The 25,957-nt window shown below is 39.2% G+C and overlaps 1 protein-coding gene across 7 annotated transcripts in view; it reads right to left on the bottom strand.

Annotated features, from left to right (window-relative positions):
* Positions 1-1,821: 1,821 nt before the first annotated feature.
* LOC132825461 (rho GTPase-activating protein 17-like) overlaps positions 1,822-25,957 on the bottom strand; it is a 119,921-nt gene continuing 95,785 nt past the window's right edge. The window contains exons 16-22 of one of the 7 annotated variants that reach the window (XM_060840758.1): positions 24,467-24,623; positions 20,339-20,560; positions 11,669-11,838; positions 8,729-9,376; positions 7,013-7,037; positions 3,402-3,449; positions 2,696-2,784 (exon numbers count right to left, since the gene is read on the bottom strand). In XM_060840758.1, the coding sequence (XP_060696741.1) occupies positions 3,404-3,449; positions 7,013-7,037; positions 8,729-9,376; positions 11,669-11,838; positions 20,339-20,560; positions 24,467-24,623 (1,268 nt within the window). In that variant the 3' untranslated portion in view covers positions 2,696-2,784; positions 3,402-3,403. Of the gene's footprint in view, positions 2,785-3,401; positions 3,450-7,012; positions 7,038-8,728; positions 9,377-11,668; positions 11,839-20,338; positions 20,561-24,466; positions 24,624-25,957 lie in introns of all 7 variants that reach the window. The other 6 variants (XM_060840759.1, XM_060840761.1, XM_060840763.1 and 3 more) reach the window with 6 other exon arrangements.

Below are 25,957 nucleotides of genomic sequence, written 5' to 3'. Positions count from 1 at the left end.
TTGTGAAAATTCAAGAGGTCAAGAACTATTTAAAATAAAAGTTTACAACTTTATTTCTTAAAGTATAACAGAGAATGATTAACTAACAACTATTCTCAACTCCTTCCTCCATCGATCTTTTACTTTCCCCTTCTACAATACTAGTTCAATAAAACCCCTGATTAAGATTTACAAAACTTCTTCTCTCAAAAACAGTCAGCTTTCAGTCTTCGCTGTATTCCTGTCTTCTTGGGGATTCTGCTTCACATGTTGATTGATTGATAGATACCTTTGACAGAACTATTTCGTAGGCAGTTTTTACATGCTGGAAGCTTGGCAGTTCTCCTCGCAACTGTTCAATCTTCACTGGTCTTAAACCCACAAAACATTGGATTGTGTCATTGGCTTTTAAGATTGTCAATATACCCCTAAATTCAAACTGGATTGGAGTTTAGTATTTTTTGGGGTATAATTTAAACTGATGGGCCTAATTCAAATCTGCTTTTATCGTTTCCAGGCAACCAAGCTACCCCATTAGCTGGAGCACCTGCTACATTGCTTCTTATTGAAAACACTTGGTGCTGTCACTGCTAGCTTTTAACTTTCAAAGCTATGTATATACCCACATCTCCATAACACTGCTGTTCTCACTCCTCTGTGGTTGCAGAATGTAGTATAGTTCAGTCACTTGCTGCTTGGCAAAACTCAGGTACCTACCACACCATTCCTGGCTGAGCTGGAGATACAGACGTGCTCCTCAAAGATTCGTGGTGGGCTAGGTCTCTCCCCCAGTGCAGTTTCCTCCCTCTGTTACTTGTGCATTACTGGCTCCAATAGTCAAAAGCGCCTCATTTGAAATTTGGTGGTTAACCCTTTATTAAGCATGGGGAAGGTCAGGGAGAGAGTGTCTCATGTAATTGAGCATTTTCACCAAGGAGTGATTAAGGGTGTTAAACTTGGCTTATGTTTCAACAATGCTACACAGTATACTTTCTGTTCACCTGGAGAATTCATATGTTCACATCATCTGCCCATCTCAAACACCCAGTTTCCTGGCTGACCTTGTTTCAGCCAATGCCAAAACCAGCATTCTTATTAACATGGTTCCACTTTCTACATTCTAACTCTTTCCTTTCTTCTAAATTTCGGAAAAAGTTCCATTTTCACTTCTATATTTCAGCATTACAATAGTAACAATATTTCAAAAAATACATCATTGGCTCTAGGATGTCCTGCAACCACAAGAGTATCCACAGAAATTAAAGTTTTTTATACTTCTTTCCCACAAAGTTGGCCCCTCCAACACATGAATACTGTTCTCATATCTTGGATTTTTTTCTAATATGTACAGCTGTCTATTTGAAAGGTGACATGCTTTTTTCTAGAAAAATTACTTATCTCTTTATTCTGTCAACACTACCATGGTTGTTGCACGTCAGAGCTCTTCTGTCCTGTCGCTCAGTCAGAAAGAATGTGTGGGAAATTATCCTTTCTCATTGCATTCCCAATAAACTCATATTTAGATTAGTCCTAATACCTTCTACTCATAACAGGATCTTTTCCCAGAACCTTAAAACTATGGAACTCCTTATCTTCAATAATGTCAAGGATCATCATGACACAATTTTGCATGAACTAGCTGTTACTTCCCAATTTATCTTGCATCCTATTTTGACCTTTCAATTTTTTTTTTGGTGCTTGCAGGTTTGTGACTTTGTCCTTCATCTCTATTTGTCATTTTAAAACAATAAGCGCCATGAACACGCAGTCCTTGCCCACAAACAACCAGCTTAGTGGTGCATTTTATTTTCTTAATACATGTATGTAATTTGTACACATTTTCTTCAGAATGTATTTTTGTTTATAATTCATAACAGATTCTCAGACTAATGAAAACAGTGTCATTTATTCAGATTTAATCAGTTAGAAAACTGCCTTGTATGCAAAACAAGACCTAAGGCAAGAAGTGCACTTTATGTTAAACAGAAGAACATAGCAAAATGAATACCAACCAAGTACAACTGGTTTAGCATTAATCTTACAAGCAAATTGCATTAGGATAAATACAAATGTACAGATTGAGCAGACTGTCTCAGTCCAGTACCATTTTCTTGTATGTGTTTAATTCAACACAGAAATAATTACTTGTACAAAATCTGGATACTGCTCAGAGTACAATATTTAAAAGAAAGAAGAAAACAAGACCATGGTGAGTTTCCATCCAGAAACTTGGTGACAATTGAATAAGGCACTAGAAACCCAAATGTAACCAAATGGTTGGCTGTTAACCCACAGTTGAACTCCCAAAGGGGAACGGTTTCTCATACAATCACAGTTTCTTGCAATGAATGAATGTCTTTCAGAAGAATCTCCTGTCTGAACTACAAACAAAACAGAGGATCAGTTTGGAGACCATAATAGTGGCATTGATGAATCCATGATAGTGGCATTGATTAGGTCATGATAGTGGCATTGATGGGATCATGATAGTGGCACTGATGAAATCTTCAATCATATTCCATGCAACATGAGCACATCTAGCAGAAAACAACCAAGAGAGTTTTATTTCCTTTCTTGATTTTTTTTTTGTAGCTGGCATATCCTTTTGACAGCAGCAGAATTAAGCTTCTAAGAGGATAGCTTAGCGGTGCAAATGGAGGAGTGTCGGGACCCTTCACAAAGCGGTGCTCTCCGAGTCATCGTCAAGATCTTGCTGCTCATGTTTTCCGAGTTCAGAGTTGCCTGCAGCAGACATTAACTCCACAGGCTGGTTTGAGTCCTGCTCTTGCACAGTAGAATCAGAATCTGGCAGTAAACACAAAACATCAGTGATACCCTAAGAAATATGACAAGTGGCCAGGATACTATTCCAGGAGGGCTACCTCACCTCTAAAACCTCCACCATTACAACAGGGGTGATGGCTTGAAAGGCACACACCAACAGCTAATTCAGTGAGTAGTGCACATTTTTTAAAACGTAACCTTTGATAAACTAAAAGGGAACATTCCTAGAACTTCACTATAAACCCAGTCTGAACATGATGCTGCCTCTGGAGATGATGCATCACTGACCTGTTCTACAGTATTTTCCATTCTTAAACCTGTGATAATTTAGCACCCTCCTACTCTATAACTTGTGACATTAATAGGATCTATAAATGTTGGTCACAATTGAAGCAACTGAATTGCTATTATTTGCACATTAACCACTGAACAACCCAACTGAATACTTTCTACTGCATATCAAATTCAGGGTGTATGCAGGCATTTTCTGATGTCTGGCAAACCTCTTTACCCATGCATTATTAGTACAAGTGCAGGCAAGCAGTGTGATGAATGGTTAGTAACAAGACTGGAAAGCATGCATTAAATTGACACTGAATTAGCAGGATTAATTGGCCAATCACTTGCCCATGTCTTACCATTAACTTTCCCCACTCTGCTCAAACAGTACTTTCCTGGTCAGACATCTGCATTTTTTAATGGAATAGTTTACAATTAGAAGCCATAATCCTAAAAGGCTTTTCCATATTGGCGGGTAACCACACAGTGTCTGCAGATTACGTGTACTGTATGTGCAACATCTAAGAGTTTTGTGCCAACTACAGTAGAGGGATGCGAACTCTGATACACACTAACACTGATAACCGTATCCATTAAGGATCAACTTGTTCTTGGATACAGCTTTTTTGATGTGATGGCCATTGAAGATTTGTAAGGCCCCAGCAGCCTACAGGCACAACCATTAGCAAAGATTTAAATTTTTCTACATCAGGGTAGCATGAAGAAATTCTCATTCTGCTACTTGGGTTTAAGCCTTCTGACATCAACTAATCAATCTCATTTAATCTCAACAAATATTCGCTGAACGACAGATTTAAAATTAAACAAACAAAAAAGCGCCAGGATCGATAGACATCCAGGTACACTGAAAGCAATTGCTTTTCCTGCTTGGTACAAGCAGCACCTCATCTCACTAAATGAATAGGCAGCATATCAAAGTCTTATGGGGGGAGGAGACACTGCAGATGCAGACAATCATGCATGCAAACTCTTTTAGAATTTTACTTTGTGTAAGGATAAGTGAACATTTATTTATAGGATTTTATTTGCTTCACATACATTTGTTCTAGCCAGAATTTATTTGCTATCAACTAATTGCATCCAATAGCTTGACCCAATTACAGGAAAAATGCAAATTACATGACTGGAGTTTTCAAGTATAAATTCCTCTAAAAAGGGAAAAGATATTGGTGAGCCAGCATCTGGAGTATTAGCCTACAAATGCAGCTGTTATTTATTCTAGGGTGAATTACAATATGTTTCATTTCTTTACTGGCTTGGGTTCTACACTTAAAAAAAACTGGACAAAAGAACAAAGGGCAGGAATCTCAGGATTGCACTTTCAGCAAATTGAGGCTGAACAGTCAGCAATGTGAATAGGTTCACTTCTATTGTGATCCTAACTGCCTAAATAAAATCACCATGACACATGCATAGCTGATCTGGAGTTAAGCACTTGGCTTGATCATGATATCTCAATGTGATACGAAAAAAGTTAATAAACCAACGCACTAAAACATTTCAGTTGAGCATAAGTCAGTGGAAATTTGATGGCTGAGAACATCAGAGTTATTATTGGGTGAAACTGTAGTTTTTAAACATCCACAATTCTCTGATCTTTATTCTCTCATATGCATATAATTCTAGAGCCTTCAAACTAAATTGTTAACTGAAAAAACTAACAAATCAAAAGTTGAAGTTTTTTCAAACTAACTCATCAGATTTGTTTTAAATTCACACTATTTCCATTATATGGAAATACAGTATTATCATGCAGTATGTATATCAGAGTCTAGACACAAAAGCCATTTGGTTGCAACTGAAGCTATGGGGTAAACAGAATACACAAAGTTGGCAAGGTCACATGCCCAGAGGAAGCAGATTACATAATTCTACATTGAAGTAATGGAGGACCAAATAATATTAGAACATGCGTGCTCTAATATCCTCATGCAAACTGCATACATGGTGAACATTACTATAATTACAACCAGCTCTAAAACAGCATATTATAAATCGCTAGGCTCCCACACAGCTAGCATTGCTGCCCATTCAATCCAAAGACTGTTGCCCAGTCTAGCATATATGTGGTTAGAGTGGAATTACATTCTCTTGATTAGTTCAAGACAGGATAGGAGATTCGGCACACAAATTTTAGAGAAAGAATGAATTTTCAAGTTCACTGAAATGCATCATTACAGCACACTATATTACAGCTAATTTCACTTCAAAAATATTTCACTTGCTGTAAAACATTCTCTCTTTTCACTATACACTGTACCATGCCTTTATGAGCCAAACAACACTGCACCTGAGCTGCAGCCTTTATCCGACAACAGCTATTTGTCCCTAATCCTTGAAGAGGAGCTGCTCCAAGTGCCATTCGCAGAACTATACCTTTGCTGAATTATGATTTGGAGGTGCCGGTGTTGGACTGGGGTGTACAAAGTTAAAAATCCCACAACATCAGATTCTAGTCCAACAGGTTTATTTGGGAGCACTAGTTTTCGGAGTGCTGCTCCTTCGTCAGATGGTTGTGGAATATAAGATCATAAGACATCTGTGTACGATCTTACAGTCCCCAACCACCTGAAGGAGGAGCAACCCTCCAAAAGCTAGTGCTCCCAAATAAACCTGTTGGACTAGAACCTGGTGTTGTGGGATTTTTAAGTTTGCTGAATTACATTGGCTTTATTGTATAGCCTCAAATTTAAAGTTCTATCTTTTTATTTAAGGTCAAAGATCAACACTATCTAAACACTCTGTAATCTCTTCCAGTTCAACAATGTTTCCCTCAACCTTTCCTTTTCCCTGGCCTCTTGTGCATCCCACTCATTACCACTGGCTTCCATCACTCTTAACATCCTTCCTAAAACCCACAGCATCTTCAGTTTTGTGCCCTCTGTAAAGCCCAAGCTTTTTATCTCCCTGCTTGGTGCCCATATTGTTTCACAAACTCTGAAAAGCACATTTTTTCACCATAAAGGCACAAAGGTCAATGCTTTAGTTTACTTCTTTAGCTAGAATTGAAACTCTGGTTTGCCCAAATAGCTAATCTTGTTCTGTGGCATTCTAAGGATCGTATCCATCCAAGTTCTTTTGCATTTATCCTGATTTTCTGTAGGGCCTGCAGGACATCAAGTCTTGTATTGCCATGCAGTTGAGATGGATTATGCCTAAACTTGCCCAGGAGTGAAGTTGGAACTTATCCAGCTTATCTGAATCATGCCACAATCTTGTGTCGTGCAGGCTGATCAGCAGTGTTGAGTTTGGCATGGAGTAGGGATTTTTTTTGGTGGGTGGGGGAATAGGAGGAGGAGGAGGAGGAGGAGGAAGAGGAGGAGGAGGAAGAGGAAGGGAAAGGAGATGGAAAATAAGAGCGCTGTGATTCTCTAATGATGACACTATACTGTCCTACTCTTCTTCACGAGACTCTTACATGACATTGATATAGGAATCTCAGACATCAGTTTGATTTAATATTTGAACTGACTCCCATTACTTGATGTTCAGTTTCTGGCAACAAAATGTGACGTCACCAATATTCTAGGTTACGATGACCTCTCTCTCTTGGAGGCTTTGTGGGCCGGGTTATCTCTTTTGCCCCTCCCCATAGCCAGCTCATTTTACTTGTACGCAATTGCAATGTTACTCCCCAGAGCTGCTGAGTGAAAGGGTAGTGTGAAAAGGAAGTTGGAACTAAACATAGCTTTTCATGATGAGAGTTACATTAACAAGATTTTAATTACTGTCTCCTGTGAAGTTGTTCTAAGAGATGCTAGAGAAGAGTATGAACATGGAAGTGCTTAACCTCCAAGTGTTGGGATTTACTTGTGCACAGATGCAAACAAAAATGAGGCACTAATTTTAGCATGACTCAAAAGCACATCAGACACAACTTTGACAAAGCACTGCCCAGCGAGCAACAGCAAGACTAGCTGCTAGTGCAAACGGTTTGAAATCTACCAACCTCGCCGCAGAGTCTCCTCCCAAACCTGTGAAGGCATTGGCATGTAAAATTATTAGTCACAAATTAATTCAATGTATTAATATCAATCAAGCATACCTGGGAAGGAACCGTCATGAATGACTAAATATTGCCAATGTGAAAAATAAAATCGATATTCTAATTTTGATTTCCAGAAAACCATAAGATATTAGGAGCAGAGTTAGGCCATTGTGCCCTTCGAGTCTGCTGCTGCACCATTTGATCCTGGCTGATAGGTTTCCTCCTCCCTACCTTTTATCATAGCGTGCTTGGCACACCCTCCTCATTCCTGAAAGGGCTTATGCCCGAAACGTCGATTCTCCTGCTCCTTGGATGCTGCCTGACCTGCTGCGCTTTTCCAGCAACACATTTTTCAGCTCTGATAGGTTTCTCAACCCCATTCTCTTGCCTTCCCCCGGAAACCTTTGATTCTCTTACTAATCAAAAGCCAATCTGTCTGTCTTAAACACACTTAATGATTTGGTCTCAATAGCATTCCAAGGCAAGGGGTTCCACAGATTCAGCACCTTCTAAGAAATTGCTCATCTCCTAACCTGTCCAAGTCCCTCTGCAACTTCTACTTCTCAACACTACCTGTCCCTTCACCTGCCTTCATATCATGTACAATCATATATCACTGCTGCCTCACAGCGCCTGAGACCCGGGTTCAATTCCCGACTCAGGCGACAGACTGTGTGGAGTTTGCACGTTCTCCCCGTGTCTGCGTGGGTTTCCTCCGGGTGCTCCGGTTTCCTCCCACAGTCCAAAGATGTGCGGGTCAGGTGAATTGGCCATGCTAAATTGCCCGTAGAGTTAGGTAAGGGGTAAATGTAGGGGTATGGGTGGGTTGCGCTTCGGCGGGTCGGTGTGGACTTGTTGGGCCGCAGGGCCTGTTTCCACACTGTAAGTCTAATCTAATCTACAAATGTTGCAACAATGCCCTCAGTTCCTTTGCCTAGATCATTAATGTATAATATGAATAGGCATGGTCCCAACACTGATCTCCACCAGCCAATGGTTGCCATCCTGAAGAATACCCCTCTATCTCCACTCCTTGCTGCATAACTCTATAACTCTATTGTGCAATGAGTAAACATGCCACATTTGACCTTATGATAAAGGAAGGACAATGATAAAATAGCCAAAGATAGTCGAACCTAGAACACTACCTTGAGGAACTGGCTTCTTGTGGTGCCGTGGTAGTATCCTTACCAGTGAGCCAGAGGCTTGGGTTCAAGTCGTACCTACACCAGAGCTAGGTTATACAGCAAAAGGTGGTGCTTCTTACACATAAAACTCTCCTTCTCTGAAAGTATCTTAGTTACGACTACTTTCTCATTCGTTGGCACCACTGAGCTTTGATCAGTCATTCACTGTCCAGAGGAATTTTCTTAGAAAACCTCTCCAATCTTGCTACACATTCCTCTCTTGAAATGTTTCCCTAAAATCCTTTGTTGAGGTATCGCCCCCTTCATTCACCAGATGATGTCAACTCTGTCATTAAGGAAAGCTTGAAAATCCATCAACAACCTTTGGTAATTGACCTAATAAATTATTTTTCCTATTTAGCACATTAAGCTTTGATTAAAGGTTTGGAAAATTTCTTAGAAAAATACTGCAACTGCACTGAAATCCGAAATTTCCTATACATATAAAAGGCAAATTATAAATATCTGAAAGTTGTTTGAAAATACTCACCAGTAACTATTTTTGAAGCTGTAGTTGCCACATTTGGCAAAGCATGTTCTGGAGGACTGGAACAATTTGTAGGAGGGGCTGTTACAGCTGGCTGTGGAGGTGGTGGAACACTGGGTCGATTCCTCGGCTTTGGTACTGGTCGTGCCCTTGGCAAAGTGGCAAACTGGGGGGGAAGCGAATGCTGGGGTTGCAGGTCCTGATTTGCTGTGGAAACCTGGCCATGTGGGAAGTGCTGATTTAAATGGAAGCTTGTATTGTGTGTTCCTAATGGAGGGGTGCTGGGAGGAGTTGGTGTGTCAGGTGGGCTATGGGAGGACTGATCTGTTACTTGGTCACTAGGTGCTTTACATGGATAAGGATTGATAGGCTGTGCTGGAGGTTGAGGTGGGGGGTGACTCGGGGCATGAATAACCATTAGATTACTAGAATGCCTGCGTGGCTGGATCGTCGGTTGAGAAACTGACTGTCCATGGGATTGAACAGGACTCCAGTTTCCAGGCTGACTCAGAGATGGACTGACAACTTGGTTAGGCTGCTTTGGTGAATGCACGGAAGCTTGGCTAGCAGGCTGGTTAGTTCCATGACCTGCAGGTTGCCCAGGAGGTGGATTTGTAGGTTTTGGAGGAGCGGGAGCAGGCTTTTTCGTTGCTTGAAAGAAAAAGAAAAAACGATTAATATGAACATTAAAAGACATAAGATCACAAGCTAAGTGCAAGGGAAGAAGACAATCACCTTATTTTAATTCACCTGCTCCAAGATATGGCATCCAATCACTCCCTTAATAATTCTCAAGGTACCCACGCTACTCCTATCATCAATCCATTCCATTGCTTCATTGTTATGTATACATACAGTTCAAAATTTACCTCTCACTAATTTGAATCTGCTTGCCAATATTCTGCTCATGCAATTTATTCTACACCAAATTCATGATTTATTTTTATCAATTCCCTTAACTGTCATAAGCTGCTCTACTTGAGCATTTCTCTGATGCCTTGAAGGAAAGGAAGCAAATTTGAAGCTTTTTCTCACAGGTAATGAAGATCAAGGGGAGAGCACATGGTAGAGACCATTGAATCTTTTACAATGAGAGTAGGTAAGCATCTGAAACAAAGGAAATTAAAGAGCAAAGATATAAATTGGGGAAACCTGGATTGTTTTAGAATATTCTAATGGAGGTGGCACAGTGGCTTAATGGTTCCCACTCTGCCTCACAGTGCCAGGGACCCAGATTCGATTCCAGCCTCGGACGACTGTCCATGTGGAGTTTGCACATTCTCCCCAGGTTTGGGAGGGTTTCCTCTGGGTGCTCCAGTTTCCTCCCACAGTCCAAAGATACGCAGGCTGGATGGATTGGCCATGCTAAATTGCCCATCGTGTCCAGGGATGTGTAAATTAGGAGGTTTACCCATGGGAAATGCAGGGTAAACAGGAATAGGTAGGGAGTGTGTCTAGGTGGGATGTTGTTCAGTCAGTCAGTGTGGACTTGTTAGGCCGAATGGCCTGTTCCCACGCTGTGGGGATTCGATGAAATAATACATGATCTGGTGTTTCTCAATCCTGATCGGGTACAGCACAGAAGGAGACCCTTCAGTTTAAATGGTCTGTAGCACCAATTCTGATGCCTTCAACTTCATGAGACAAAGCAAAAAACAAACTAATTTGCTTTAAATGTAATCAAATATGGAGCATATTTGACCTTCTGGGATACCTTTCCAAACACTTCAATGACAAAATGTTTGCTCATCTCAGAGCTAATTGACCAATCCTTTACTGATAAACTGGGCTCTCTTATTGTAGATTCCTCAGCCATGGAAAATAATACCCAAGTCTCTGCCTTTCAAGATCTTGTATTTTCAATAAAATCAACTCATTTTTCTAAACTGCTGAGAATATGGATTCAATGTCTCATGATAGAAATATCCTCTCATCTCAGGAACCAATCTAATCAAACTTTGCTGTACCGGTTCAAGACTTATATATCTGTCCTTAAAAAGTGAAAATATCTGTGCTCAGTTCTCCACTATACAAACCCCATAGCAAGATTTACCTATTCTTGTATTCCAAGGCCCCAGCAATAAAAGACCAATGTGTCATTTACTTTTCAAATCGCTTGTTGTGCCTAGATGTTAACTTTGTCTTTCTTGTACACCCAAGTCCCTATGAACATCAACATTTAGAAATTGCATTCCTTTTGAAAATTATTATTTTCGATTTGTAAAGCCAAAGTAAATAACCTCACACTTCCTCACATTATACTCTTTCACCTTGTTACCCACTTATTAGACCTGCCTGTATCTGTTTGTAGCCACTGTATTCTCTCATTGCTCGCCATTGCCAGAAGCCTAGGTACATTGTCCAAGTTGCTATTCATTTTCTAAAAGCATCTCACCACAAACATAAAATTGGCTGGCCAAGAGATTGCTAGATTTAATATTCTTCTTTTATATTCAGTCTTCCAAAAGGGTGTAATATTTGCAATCTTCCAGTCTCTTGGCACCACCCTTATGTTTAAAAAGGTAGAAGATTGTAGCCAAGACCTTCAAAAGATTTACATTTTTGGCAATTATATGGTCTCTTGAACAAATTACTTTCAGGGCTATAGGGATGGATCAGAGGTTCTGGATTACATTGCAGTGTTACATGGACCCAATGGACAAACAACCTCTTTGTGTGCCATTATGACTAAATGACCAGATTTCTCTCAGCAAATTAGAATGCATCCCATCCAGAATAAGCAAAACAGCAACTTTGATTTTTGTAATATGGCCTCAATTTTTTTTTACATCTGGTTTCTTAATGTTATGGCAAATACACCTTTCCCAGTAGTTATGCTTTCAACTTGAATAACAAAAAAAATCTGTAATTAAATGATTTTAAATGTATGACATGATTTTAGTAAATTGTTGTGCATGTTAGTTATTTATAATGAGAACTCACCTCTTCTGATTACGTGTGGACTAGGACCCGTTGTATTTGATCCTGCAGCAACGTTGAGTTGAGTGGGCCCTGTGCCAGTTGGCTGTGATGGGCTCACCCCTGCACTGGCTGTGTTAGCATCATTTCTGACAGGTGGCGGAGTGCCAGCAGGCTCTTTGGATTTTGAAGGGCTGAAGGATACAAAGATTACTGACATGAAATCCAAACAGAAAGTGAGTACTGTAAAATACAACATTCCACAAAAGGTTCAAAGCTGCAACTGTATGATCCAGACATTTGACTAATTTCACCGTTCACTTTAATAAATCAAGGTGCTGAAACACTTGGTGTTGCTGGATCCCACAACTGTTTGAGAGAAATAAAGTTACCTTTAATCATCAGCGAGGATGAAAAGAGAGATAGAAACACAGGATCACAGGGTGCTGGGTCCACTTTTATTTGTCATTTATACAAACTTATTTGGATGAGAATTCAGGAGGCATGACTATTATGTTTGCACATGACACTAAAATTGGTAGTATAATGGACAGTGAAGAAGATTATCTAAGATTACAGAGAGATCCTGATCAACTGGGTCAATTGACTGAGGAGTGGTAAATGGAATTGAATTTGGATAAATGCAAGGTATTGCATTTTGATAATACAAACAACAACAGGACTTATACAATTGATGGTAGGACCTGGAGTTGTGTTGTTGAACAGAGAGACCCTAGGGGTTCAGGCATTTAGTTCTTTCAAATTTGTGTCACATGGAGACAGGGTGGTTAAGAATGCATTTAGCATGTTTGTTTTCATTGCTCAGATATTGAGTATAGAAGTTGGAATGTCATATTGAGGTTGTACACTACGTTCATGAGGCCCCTTCTGGAATTCTGTGTACAGTTCTGGTCTCCCTGTAGAGGAAGAATATTATTAAATTAGAGAGGATTCAGAAAAGATTGATCAGAATCTGGTCAGGAGTGGAAGGTTTGCGTGATGAAGATAGGCTGGGACTTTTTACTGGAGCATAGGAGGTTTAGGGGTGACCTCATCAAGAATTTCATAAAATCATGAGGTACAAAAACAAGGTGAATAGGAAGGGTCTTTTCCCTTGGGTAGGGGTTTTAAAAAACAAGGGGGCATTTTTTTTAAAGGTGGGGGAAGATAGATTTAAATAGGACACGAGGTGCAACTTTTTTTTTAAACAGAGTGTGGTTTGTGTGTGGAATGAATTTCCAGAGGAAGGGATGGATGCAGGTAGAGTTACATCATTTAAAAGACATTTGGATAAGTACATGAATAGGAAAAGTTTGGAGGGAAAGGGGCCAAACACAGGCAAGTGGGACAAGTTTGGTTTGGGATTATATTTGACATAGATTGGTTGGAACAAAGAGTCCATTTTCATGCTGTATGACTCTATAGATTAGTTTCAAAAAATAATGAAAAATGAAAACTCCTCTGAGAACTGTTACATAAATCATGTGGAAGGCAGCATTACTGAACTGATGGCTAAGTGACAGACAATAGTAATTGCCCAAAATCAAAATCATCCTTTTCATAATGCATTATTTATCATGGTTAGAATTCCCAGATTTTTCAACAGTCAGGTAGTTGTTTATGCTGCCTCGATGCAAGTTGGATGCAGGACCGTGCGAAATAGTAAGAACAGACTTTGAGGGAATTGTCTGGAAAATGGAAGAGCAGATATCATGGAGATCTCTTCCACAGGGAATGCTCCAACATTTTCCATTTAAATCTGAGAATTCAGAGGGTTCTGCCTACGGATCAGGAAATACTCACCAAGGAAATATTTAACAATGAAAAACCTAGTTTAACACCTGGGTAACTATTAAACTGACCCTCCAATTTACCAGACACGTTGAAAATCGTAACTTCCCTTAGACTAGTTACACTCTCGGCTCTGATCAGACACATATCCATCTCTCCCCTTGAGTAGTCAATTGCTGTCCCGTATCCCTCTGGAACCCGAAATACACACATTTCTCCTGTAGTTGACACCACCACCAAAGAAACACTGACTGCACCACTAAAGGAACCAAGGATACAAACACCAACTTCATCAGCAACAACATCCTCAAACAAGTAGACCTGTGCCTCACTACCCGCTTCATCTTCAGCAACAAGAACTACAAACAAATCAACAGAACACCCATGTGATCACCAACATCAGGGTCCTTAGCAGAAGCAGTAATGCAGAGACTTAAACAAACAGTCCTCCTCAAAATCCAACCCAAACTTTGGGTCGCTATGTGGATGACCCCTTTGTCATTACAAAACAGAACAAATTAGATGAAACCTACAAAATCATCAACAGTACCCTTACTGGCATAAAATTCACAAAAAAAGAGTAAGTAAACGACAACAGACTGCCATTTCTAGATGTCACAGTAGAATAAACAGTTAATGGAGAACATCAAACCAACTACATGAAAGCATCACACAGAGACCAAATACTCAACTAAAGCAGCAATCACCCCAACACTCACAAATGGAGTAGCATCAGGACATTATTTCAACACGCCACAACACACTGCAATATCCAGGAACTATGAGCAGAAGAAAAATACCTATACAGGATATTCAAGAAGAATGGCTACCTAACAAACAGTTTCCACCAATTTCTCAACAACAAACCAAACAAGCAAACAACACACCCAGAAACTCTAGTCACATTACCACATATAGAGATCTCTGAAATGACTTCCAGAATACTCCGACCTCTTGGCATCACAGTAGCCCAAAAACCTACCAACACACTAAAACAGCGGCTGATGGACCTGAAGAACCAGCAGAATGAATGCCGTTTACAAAATACCATGCAAGGACAGTAACAAACACCACACTAGACAGACAGGCAGAAAACTAGCTACCAGGATATATGAACACCAACTAGCTGCCAAAAGACATGATCTGCTATCACTAGTACCCTTACATACAGATGAAGGACACCACTTCAACTGGGACAACACATCCATCCTAGGACAGGCCAAACAGAGATATGCATGGGAATTCCTAGAGGCCTGGCATTTCAACTGGAACTCCATCAATAAGTACATTGATTTAGATCCCATCTATCAACCTCTGAGAAAACAGAACCGGAAATGATATTACCCATCTTTTACAGGCTATGACACACAAACTGAAGTTGGGACAGAACACCAGTGCTTCACTAGAGGGTCACTGACTATGTTATCTAATATAGTGATGAAACATCTGAAAACAAACCTTCCAGCTCAGCGAGCAAACTTACAACCTGAACCTCAACCTGAACTACAAATTTCAAAAATCTCAAAGTATGCTCATGTTCCTAAAGGACATGCAATTGCAATTTTCTGTCAGAAATATGGATCATTTAATGTCGGAGCAGATTGCCACACTTCGTACAACCTGACTCATTATATTTATCGTAAGTAATGTACGAGTGTCTGATAAGATGCATTGGAAGAGGAGTTCTTTGCCAGCTGAAATGCAGGGCAAGACATGATGTGAAGACACTATGAAAAAAAAGGCCACAACGAAGGGGACACATAAAACATATAAGTTGCAGAAGCCAACTTAGACCAAATAGTTACAAAGATGAGGTAAAACGTAGTCTGTGAGCTTTGAAATGAGTCAGAGAGATAATTTTGTGAAGTTTACAGTAGTCTTCTAGCCATTCTCATCTGCTACACACTTCACATAGGTCACAAAAATCAAACCAGGCATTTCTTATCCAATCTCCTTTCAGAATATACTAAGAATCTAACTTTAAAAAAAGTCTTTTGTCAGATCTGTAATCCAACTCCAACTTCTCTTCAATGTTCTCAGTAAATTATATTTCTGCTTTGAAAGAAGATACGTCACAGTTAGAATCCCTCCTTTTTCCATGGGAGTCAGAAGACAACCCCCACCCCCTTAGTACTTGAATTTATCTTCAGCTTCCAAAGCAAACAAAGCTAGTCTATCCTGTAATACTGGAAAAGTCAGTTTCTGAACATCAGGGTTAGAATGCCATGTCGTGGAAACTGGAGCAAGGCAGAACATGTTGATGCATAACTCTGAGAAACAACAAAGGAGACTACTGCCAATTCCAGCAAACAGCATACGTTCGGCTTGGTTAGGAATTTAAAAATGTCATTATAAACTAAATGGGTAAATTCTCCTCAACTCCAACCATACCATGGAACCTTTACTCAGTTGATAGAAAGGAAATGAAAATTCAACAATAGGGTAGTTTAGATAAGAAAGTCACCACTTCTGTATTTCTTTAAACAGTGCTATCAGCCTCACATTTAAACTCACCCCTTAACAGTTTAAAATTATTCTCCTAGCTGTCAAAATCAGACCTCCTGGAACCAACAACTCAAGATAAATCTATTTTACTCAGCACTAGAATAGGATCTTTAAACTGAAATCTGCTTCAGCTCAGTTGCCGAGACTCAAGTGTACATCAACCAAATGTTCGTAATTTCTGCTGAAATAAAACATTTCTGGAATATTCCTATTTAAATAATCTCTTTTAGTATGCAGTCAATGATAGGTATGAAGTGGTGAGGCTAGGGACAAGAAATGGTTCTGGCAGCAGAAGAGATTGGGTCACTATCTCAAAGAAATGGTCACAAGAATGCCATTACAATTGTTTCATGACTGAAACAGTATTTCCAGAATGATGACACCAGTGTAATAAAGGAGACAATCCTATGTGTGCTCTGCATTTTTAACCAGACCGATCAGTCACCTCTACATGTAGCATGTATGCTAATTTAATTTACTTCCCATCCCCAAGCAAATGCTCAGTTAAAGCTTGAGTAGCTTTCAACCTACATTAGGCAAAGAACCAGGGTAATCAATTTTGAAAAATCAAAACCAAGCCACATTGAAAAGCCTTGGGAAGGCTTTTGACCGATCATTATGACTGACACACTGGGAGACAAATAGCAGGAACCTGTGGGAGGGGCAATTGATGGGGGAAGGTCATGTGAAGACTCCCATAGAATTTGTGCAGACAAATAAGCAACCCGGCAAAAACTGGTTTTTCATTTATCCGACAATTTCTAACTGGAGGCTTGTGACCAGAGGTGCACCACAAAGATTGGTGCTGGCTCCACTGCTTTTTGTCATTTATATAAATGACTTGGATGTGGAAATAGAAGGTAAAGCTAGTAAGTTTGCAGATGACAACAAAATTGGAGGTGTAGTGGATAGCGAAGGTTAACTCAGAGTACAACAGGATCTTGATCAAAGAGGCTACTGGGCCGAGGAGTGGCAGATGGAGTTTAATTAAGATTAAATGTGAGGTGCTGCATTTTGAAAAGATAAATCAGGGCAGGACTTGTACACTTAATGGTATGGTCTTAGGGTAGTGTTGCTGAACAAAGAGACCTTGGAGTAGAGGTTCATAGTTCCTTAAAAGTGGAGTTGCAGGTACAGAGGAAACTCGATTACCCAAATACCAATTATCCGAAATTCGGGGGGAGGGGGAGGAGGAGGAGGAAAGGAGGGCAGCGCTGGGGGTGGGGTCTCGTGCACTGCTGCAGTCTCCTGAATAGGGAGCAGACTTTAAAATTCCGAGCCCGAGAGAAACGACATATGATCGATTTTCCGAGTAATCAATTATTCGAACAAAATAGTGCCAGCCCATCACATTCGGATTATCGAGTTTCCACTGTAGATAGGATAGTGAGGAAGGCGTTTAGGATGAGTATAGGAATTCAGAGGTCATGTTGCAACTGTACAGGACATTGATTAGGCCACCTTTGGAATAGTGCGCACAATTCTGGTCTACCTCCTATAGGAAGGATGTTGTGAAAATTGAATGGGTTCAGAAAAGATTTATAAGGATATTGCCAAGCTTGGGGTTTTTTTGTGCTATAGGAAGAGGTTGAACAGGCTGGGGCAGTTTTCCCTGAGCTTCGGAGGCTGAGGGATGACCTTACAGAGGTTTATAAAATGATGAGGGGCACAGATAGGGTAAATAGACATGGCCTTTTTCCTGGGTTGGCAGAATCCAGAACTAGAGGCATAAGTTTATGGTGAGGGAGAAAGATTTAAAAGGGACCCAAGGGGCAATTTTTTCACACAAAGGATGATATGTGCATGGAATAAACCGCCAGAGTAAGTAGTGGAGTCTGGTACTAATACAACATTTAAAAAGACCTCTGGAAGGATACGTGAATACGAAGAGTTTAAAGGGATATGGGCCAAATGCTGGCACATGGGACAAGATTAATTTGGGATATCTGGTCTGCAAGGATGAGTTGGACCAAAAAGTCTGTTTCTGTGCTTCACATCTCTATGACATTGTGAGTAGCAAATATCGTAGATTAGATTGAATGAAGTGCAGGTAAATCACTGCTTCACCTGAGAAGTGTTTCTGGGACCTTGGACAGTGAGGAGGGAGCAGTTAAACAGGTAAGTGGTGCACCTTCTATAATTGCATGGGAAATTGCTGTGGAGGGATGCAGGGAGTGGAGGAGTGGACCAGAGTGCCCCAGAGGGAGTGTTTCCCGCAGAATGCTAATGACAGAGAGGAACGGAATGTGTGTCTGGTAGCAGCATCCCACTTGAGATGATGGAAACAGTATCTTATACTTTTTGTATGGAGGTTGGTGGGATGGGCAGTGAAGACTAGGGGATCCTGTCTTTATTGTGGGAATCCTGTTTTGTAGGCATTTCCTACCAGCGCAGCCAATCGATTTTCAAACATTTACATTTGATTATCACCCTATCCAGCATTTCTCTCTTTCGCAGCTTATCAGCAATTTGTTTGCCAAATCTTTTTTCTCTTTCTCTCAGTGCACTATCTCCATTCCCTATTCACATTCTTTTCCACCAAAACACCTTTATTTTTGTTTCAGATTTCCTGCATCCACAGATATTTGTTTTTATTTTAGTACAAAATAATTCAGACCATAAATTGGTCATTACTTTGCTACAAATAGTTGGGTTACTCATTATATATGCAAAGCCCTTTGTCAAACTTCAGTTTGTCAGTTTCGTAGAGGACTAATCTGATTTTCTCTTTGGATTGTTGGGTTGGAACAGGAATAGGGACTATTTAACATGTGTTTGAATCCATACCCAGTCATTACATAAATGTTAAATATTGCAATTTGTGATTACTAACAGCGATAGGAAACAAAGAAACGTATTGTGACTGATATGGCATTAATGTTGTACATGCAACATTAAACTGTCTTGACAAGATAACATACACAGTCACAGAGAAACCATGCAGACATGGGACTTGAAAATCTAACTGCATTGCAGGATCAACCTTTAAAAGATGTGCACTGGATTCAAATGATAAAATTAATCGTAACAATTTAATAATTGGATTAACCTCACGTTTCAAGTCAGAGATCAGTCAGTACTATTATGCACCATATACTTGTGAGGTGTTATGCCTATGAATAGTTCACCAACAAATGCACGCACCAGATTTGGGCTAGAGGCTAAAAAATAACTAACAGGGTATCACACTGCAATGGGTTCTTAGGTCATTTTAATTAACGCTATAGCAAGAGGAATCCATTTCTACGTGAAAAAGGGAAGAAAGATCGAAGATTGAAATTTAACCACTAATTTAAGAAAAATTACAGAACAACCTCTATGTAGAATAAGAAAACACGTAGGAAAGGGCAAACCGTTGTTAAATTAACTGAAGATAGCTTCCTAAAGCGGAACTTCAAATAAAGGTTTCAAAAAATGTGGAGAAAAGGCAAGGAATTAGAATGAAAAAGATTAGAGCTGCAAATGACGTATAAATATGGCAGAGCAGTTTTGATTAGTCAAATATTTTCCTCATGTTGCTACAATCACAGCAAAGTATATTAATGCACAAGTATATAAATCAAAGTAAACAAAATATTAAATGCGACACACACAATAAATCCAGGAAGGCAGAACCACAGCACCAGGGAACAGCATCCAAAGAAATTGCACAGTAAATTTTGATTCAGAACAACAGAATTTTGCATCATGCCTGAATTAGTTTACAGAAAGAGAAAGATCAAGAGCCATATATTCTATTCTATTGCCTAGCCCAATTTTCATAGCCAGATTGCATCATGACATCTGCTTCCAACAGTCTCTCACAAGGCAAACTCAGTAAATATCTTAAACTTTCCCTCCATTTATTTTTGTGATAAACAACTCCGGGACCAATTTTTTTTTCTTTATATTATTCAAACCAGTTCGAATTTTCAATAACTTTCTCACTTACCATCAGAGATTAACAATTAACAATGAGGCTCACTGCTGGAACAATCAAAATCTAATTCCAAAGCAATCCAATCAGATCTCAGCCAGACAACTGGAGTATTAGAAAATAAAACTTTGATAGATCAGACAGCATTTTAATCTCTAATCATTCTATTTTGAAGCAGTGTCAGATTTTACTTTGTTGTATCTTGTCACTATTAGTTGACGCCACCTTCACTCACTGGAGATGACAATCAAAAGTGATGACGCATATAAAAAAAAACACAAAAAGGAAATTTAATTCCAAACCTGTTCTGTATGTTGCATTAGATTAGCTTTACATATTTTTGTTATTGCTGTGGGAGAGGATACATTCGTTTGATCTTTTACTGTCGAGAGTTTTTCCCATTGTATGATCGACAGAAGTTTCCAAACTTCCCTTAATTGCTTTGTTTCCAGTACAACTCTCGACGAGTGGCATTTTCTTACCTGTGTTCATCAGTTTCTTGCGGCTCAGTCACACTAGCAGTAGTAGGAAGAGCAGCAGCTGCTGGGCCAGACTCAGGGCCCAAACCTGATGGCTGCTGCTCATTGATATGAACTGCCTCAACAGGAGGGGGAGGCGGCTGCACAGTTGGGCATGTGTGCTTCCTGATCAGAGTGCCAGCTCTGCGAGGATTCAATTGAGGTTCAATAACCTTTACACCCAAGCTACAGAAAAAAGAGAGAGTCAACACAGACCATGCACGTTACAGCTAACAAAGTATTCCTAAGACAGGTACAGTCAAGCATCAGACAAGGGAAGCATGCACACCACAACCAAACTTGAACTTACAGATACAAGATAGTCATGATCCAAAGTTTCAAGTTAATTCATGCAGTTCAGACCAGATACTTTAACTTGAGCATGACGACTTCAAACACAGCACAGATGCAAGCAGATGGACAGAATTGTTAGAAGTTTAAATAAGCAACATTTACAGGTGGCTCACTTGAGGAGCTTTCTAGCAGAATGGCATCAACAAGGCAAAAAAACAGAAACTAAAAATTCAACTATTTCTCATTAAATAATAAAATATTATGTCTCTTTAGGAGCATTTGCATGTTGGCTGCACATCACTTCCAAGGCAAATGCTCAAGCTTGCTGTTTTTCAGTGGAGCATGCACTATACTCTTAAGCACACTGCATTTACCCTTAGCCATATAGAGGAGTGGCATTTTGCAAATCATTTCAAACTGGGGAATAGCTCAAATTATTATACCTTGATACCTTCCTCATGCTGCAGTAGGGGAGGTTTTATTTTCAGGAAAAGGAGTGTAAAGAGGACAGTTACTGACTATCGGCATCAAAACAATTGCAACGAATCATTTGTCAGTGAAATTCAGAGCCGAGCATAGCTCACCATGTTGAAACAAATCTCAAGTTTTATTCGTATGCATTCAAGAGCACCTTCATGACTACCTTGTACAAACAAAGTACAGTGATTGTACTCAAGGTTTTCCCACACTTGTTGCAACTTGATGGGAACACCTTGTCCATAGCAGTACTCAGTATCAATAAAGTGTGCCGATGGGAACCAACTTAATAAAAGGTTGTTTACACCGCCAAAGTCGTGCAATCAGCACACAGGTTCCACCATGGCAAGCTGAAATTGCCAAGGTAAAATTGAGGACTGCAGATGCTGGAGATCAGAGCCAAAATGTGTGGCGCTGGAAAAGCACAGCAGGTCAGGCAACATCCGAGGAGCAGAAGAGTTGACGTTTTGGGTATAAACCCTTCATCAGGAAAGGCTTCCTGATGAAGGGCTTATGGCTGAAATGTCAACTGTCCTGCTCTTTGGATGTTGCCTGGCCTGCTGCGCTTTTCCAGCGCCACATGACTTGAAGTTGCCAAGGTACTTGTAACATATAGATTAATATTTAAATGAATCAAAGATGCCTATTTTATTGCATGCAAATTGTAAACAACACAAAAAAATACACATTTTTCTTCCCAATCTTTAATTTCATCATTTGATAATTTCCTATAAAATAGAACAATGTATTTTCTACACATCATAGGAAGACAAATATATTCAAAGAAGAATGAAGTAAAAATTCCTCTAGTACAGCATTTTGCCATTTACTTCCACAAGGTGAATAGAGACTCTGAATGAAACAGCTAAAATTTAAGCAATGACAAATAAATGTAGGAAGGAGGTAAAACTATTACGTCACACAATGAGTAAGATCTTCCTGCTTCTCTACAACCTCTATAGATTCTGTTATGTAAATACAGCAAGTTGAATATATGAAAATAATTGAAAAGCATATAGGGACATATCACGATAACACAAACAGAACAATAATAGCTCACATAACCCCTCTTTCACCATTTGATAAGATCGTGATTAATCTTCCTTTTCAACTCTACTTTCCCATTCAATTGTCACTGCTTTTTTATTTTTGGATTCTCTTAGATATCAAAAATCTAGTGATCGGAGTTTGAATATATTTAATGAGTGTCCACAGACTCCGGTTTGAAATTCTGATAATTTACAGCCCTCTGAATAAAAGAAAATTCCCATCTTAGATCTTGCAGCAGAGTCTCAGGAGAAGTAGGTAACCATTTGGAACCAAGATCTCCAGCTGGGGAAATAAGCTCTTCACACCTCCTCTGCCAAGCCACATTTCAGTAAGATCCCCAACAATATATAGCACCATCATATCTAATTCCTCCTTCTAATCTCATCGCTAAAAGAATTTAATAAACCATTCTTGCATTCTCTCTCAGGATTTCTAATATTCTTCCTTTATACACTACATTCCAAGACTATACACACTACACCAGGTCCTGTACACTTTAGGAAGACCTCCTTATTCTTATACTTCAACCCCCTTGCAATGAAGATGAACATATATGTGTTTTCCTAACTGCTTGACATATCTGCACGTTGACTTCTTGTGTTGTGTGAAAGAATATAAGGAGTGGGTCAGAAGGTGAAGTTGAAACTCGCGACCAGCCATTATCATACTGAATTGCACAGAAGATGTGACGGGCCATATATTTTATTCCTGCTCCTATTTCTTGTGTTGTGGTGTCTTGGATACACCTTTCCCATAGATTCCAACCATTACCCGTGGTTCACTCACTAAACTACCAATATCCCTTCATGATTTTGTGTTTTCAAATCCCTTCCACTTAATATTATATCATTAGCAAAATTGGAAACATTACACTTAGCTTCTTCATCCAGGTCATTAATATGGATAATAAATAGCTGAATCACAAACACTTAATTACTCCAAAAATAAATCTACGTAGTTCCTTCATGAAAGCCTTTTGAAAACCAAATATACCAAAACCACTGCTTTGCTTTTATCCACCCTAGTTACATCCTCAAAAAGTTAATAATTTGTGAAAACATTATTATCCTTTCAGAAAGCTCTGCTGAGTAGGCTGAATCACATTATGAATTTCTAAATGCCCTGCTACCACTTCCTTAATGGATCCCAGCATTTTCCTGACAAGCTGACTGACCTGTAGTTCACCGTTTGCTCTCTCTAACCTTTCTTGAGTAAAGGGATTATATTTGTTACCTTCCAATCCATTGGAACTGTTCCAGAAAAAGGAATGATAGAAAATTATAACCGCCTTGAGTAGAATTCCAGGATGCAAGCGATCAGGAGCAGATTTGTAAGCTTTCAGTCCCATTAGTTTCTATAGTGTTTTTCTTTATTAATAAAGAAGTTCCCCACTTTCAATAGACCCTTGTTTCCCCTTTAGAAAAGGCAGATAGAAGATATTGTTCAACATCTCTGCCATTTCCTCATCACATGATAACTTCTCCCGTTTGCCTATAAAGTACCAATGTTTAGTACCATCACATTCTTTTTTACATATTAAGAAAAGTTTTTACAATTTGTTTTAGAATTTCTCACTAATTTACACTCATTCCATTTACTTTCTATATTAATTTTTCATCAGCCTTTCAAGTGTTCCAAAACTCACCCAAATCTGTCTTATTGCGATTCTTGGCAATATATTATAAGCCTCCTCTTTTAACGAAGTATAATCCATAACCTCTTTAATTAGCCAGGGGTGAATCATGCTTTTCATAGTTTGTTATTTCACAATGCAAAGTATACTGAAAATCATGAAACACATCTTGAAATGATCATTAATGTCTGTCTACAATTTACAATTTAATACATTAGGCTGTTTAACCCTTCTAACCAATAACTGGATTTATTTAAGTTCAACATTCTGTTTTCAGACTTCACTCAAACTCAATGTGAAATTCTATCATAATATTAATACTCTTCCCCAGATAATCTTCCACAATGTGGTTGCTATTAACCCTGCCTCATTATACAAGACAAGATCTGGTACATTATTCTAGGAAATTCCTGAATGCATCCCATGAACTCATCCTACAGTATACTCCACTCAATTTGATTTGGCAACACTATGCAATGAATAAATATACCCCTCTCATCCCATCCCAATGATTAGTATATTGCTTTCACTTCAGCCTTCACTTATTTCTTGATTAAGACCCTGTAAGTTTTGCTATTGTTAAAACACCCGTAAACTACTCAATCATGAGGCTGAAGCCTTCATATATGTGGACATACCTGTCTTTTTTAACCATATCTTCAACTGCGGCCACACTTACAGGCCTCTTCCTCTCCAGTGTGCTACTATCATAGTCATTTCCAAACAAGGGCAGATTATTAAGGTGATTGGCAGGGGTCATTGGCGCAAACATGCCTGACACATTGAAATCCAAGTCTGTTAAAAACAACAATAAAAGATCAATATGATTCTTATCAAAAATCAGAATACTGCAAATGCTGAAAATCTGAAATAAAAACAGAAAATGCTGGAAAAATCTCAGCAGACCAGGCAGAAACCATACATAGAGAGAAGCAGAGCCAACACCCCAAGTATGAAAACTATTAAAATGAGTTTACATGGATGTTCTTACTTCAGTAGAACTCTCCTGCAAAAGGATTTGAAACACAGCAGAACAGTCTCAATCGGTTCAAAAATATTATGTTCCGATTCTGGAAATACGGCCTCAAGACTTTTTTCAATCACGCTTTTAAACGAATAAATAGATTTCAATGTGAACTGAAACAAAAGGGCTTTCTTTTCAGAAATGAAAGAAATCAGCTAGGCTAATGGTTCTTAGCAGGCATTCCTCCAACTCAACCAGCTGAAAACAAGAAGCTTCTTCAAGCTAGTCACCCAGCAGGGTTCTATAGCAAAGCAAGCAGTTATCATTAATCATTTGATTTACAGAAAGCCATGCTGAAGAACAAACCTCCAAAGTCCACAGTGAACTTTCAATTTTCTAATTTCTTATTAAAGAAACCACTCCAACTGTTTCCAAAGAACATAAAATAAATATTTTCCATAATCCTTCAATAAATAAATCACCAAGCAATATTGAATTTTAAGTTTCTTTAAACAAAAGTAAGAACATATCGTTGGTGGGGAGGGGGGGGGGGGGGGCACAACGTATTAATAAGGATAAAAGATTGGTTAGCACACAGGAAGCAGAAAGTAGGGATAGTTGGATCCTTTTCACTCTGACAAGCTGTAAGTCATGGAAAGTCAAAGGGATCAACTATTTCCAATTTTAATCAATGACTTGAATGAAGAGACTGAATGTATGGTAGCTGAATTTGCCAATGACAGTAAGATAGGTGGGAAAGTAAGTTATCAAGAAAGGTAGACGTTTGCAAAGAGGTAAGGCAGGTTAAGGAAGTGGGTAAATATTTGGCAGTTGGAGCATAACACTGAAAAATATGATTTTGACCCCACGTTAGAAGGAATAGGAAAGCAGAATACTAGTTAAATGGAGATTGCAGAACTGAGTGATAGAGGCAAGTGGATGTTCTCATACTTTAACCACAATTATTTTAATGCAGTGTTTAGTGAGGCAAATAGAATGTTGGCATTTACTACAAAGGAAATATACTATTAAAAGTGAAGAGGTTTCTGCATTTATCTGGAATCTCTATAATGAAACCACATCAGAAATGTTATGATACCAGCTCATGTTTCTATTAGACAAGTCAGATCCTAATCCAAAATCTGGATTGATAGATTACGTTATT

Source organism: Hemiscyllium ocellatum, chromosome 20, assembly GCF_020745735.1.
Source record: "Hemiscyllium ocellatum isolate sHemOce1 chromosome 20, sHemOce1.pat.X.cur, whole genome shotgun sequence".
Taxonomy (NCBI): domain Eukaryota; kingdom Metazoa; phylum Chordata; class Chondrichthyes; order Orectolobiformes; family Hemiscylliidae; genus Hemiscyllium; species Hemiscyllium ocellatum.
This window is presented reverse-complemented; position numbering and strand designations above follow the sequence as displayed.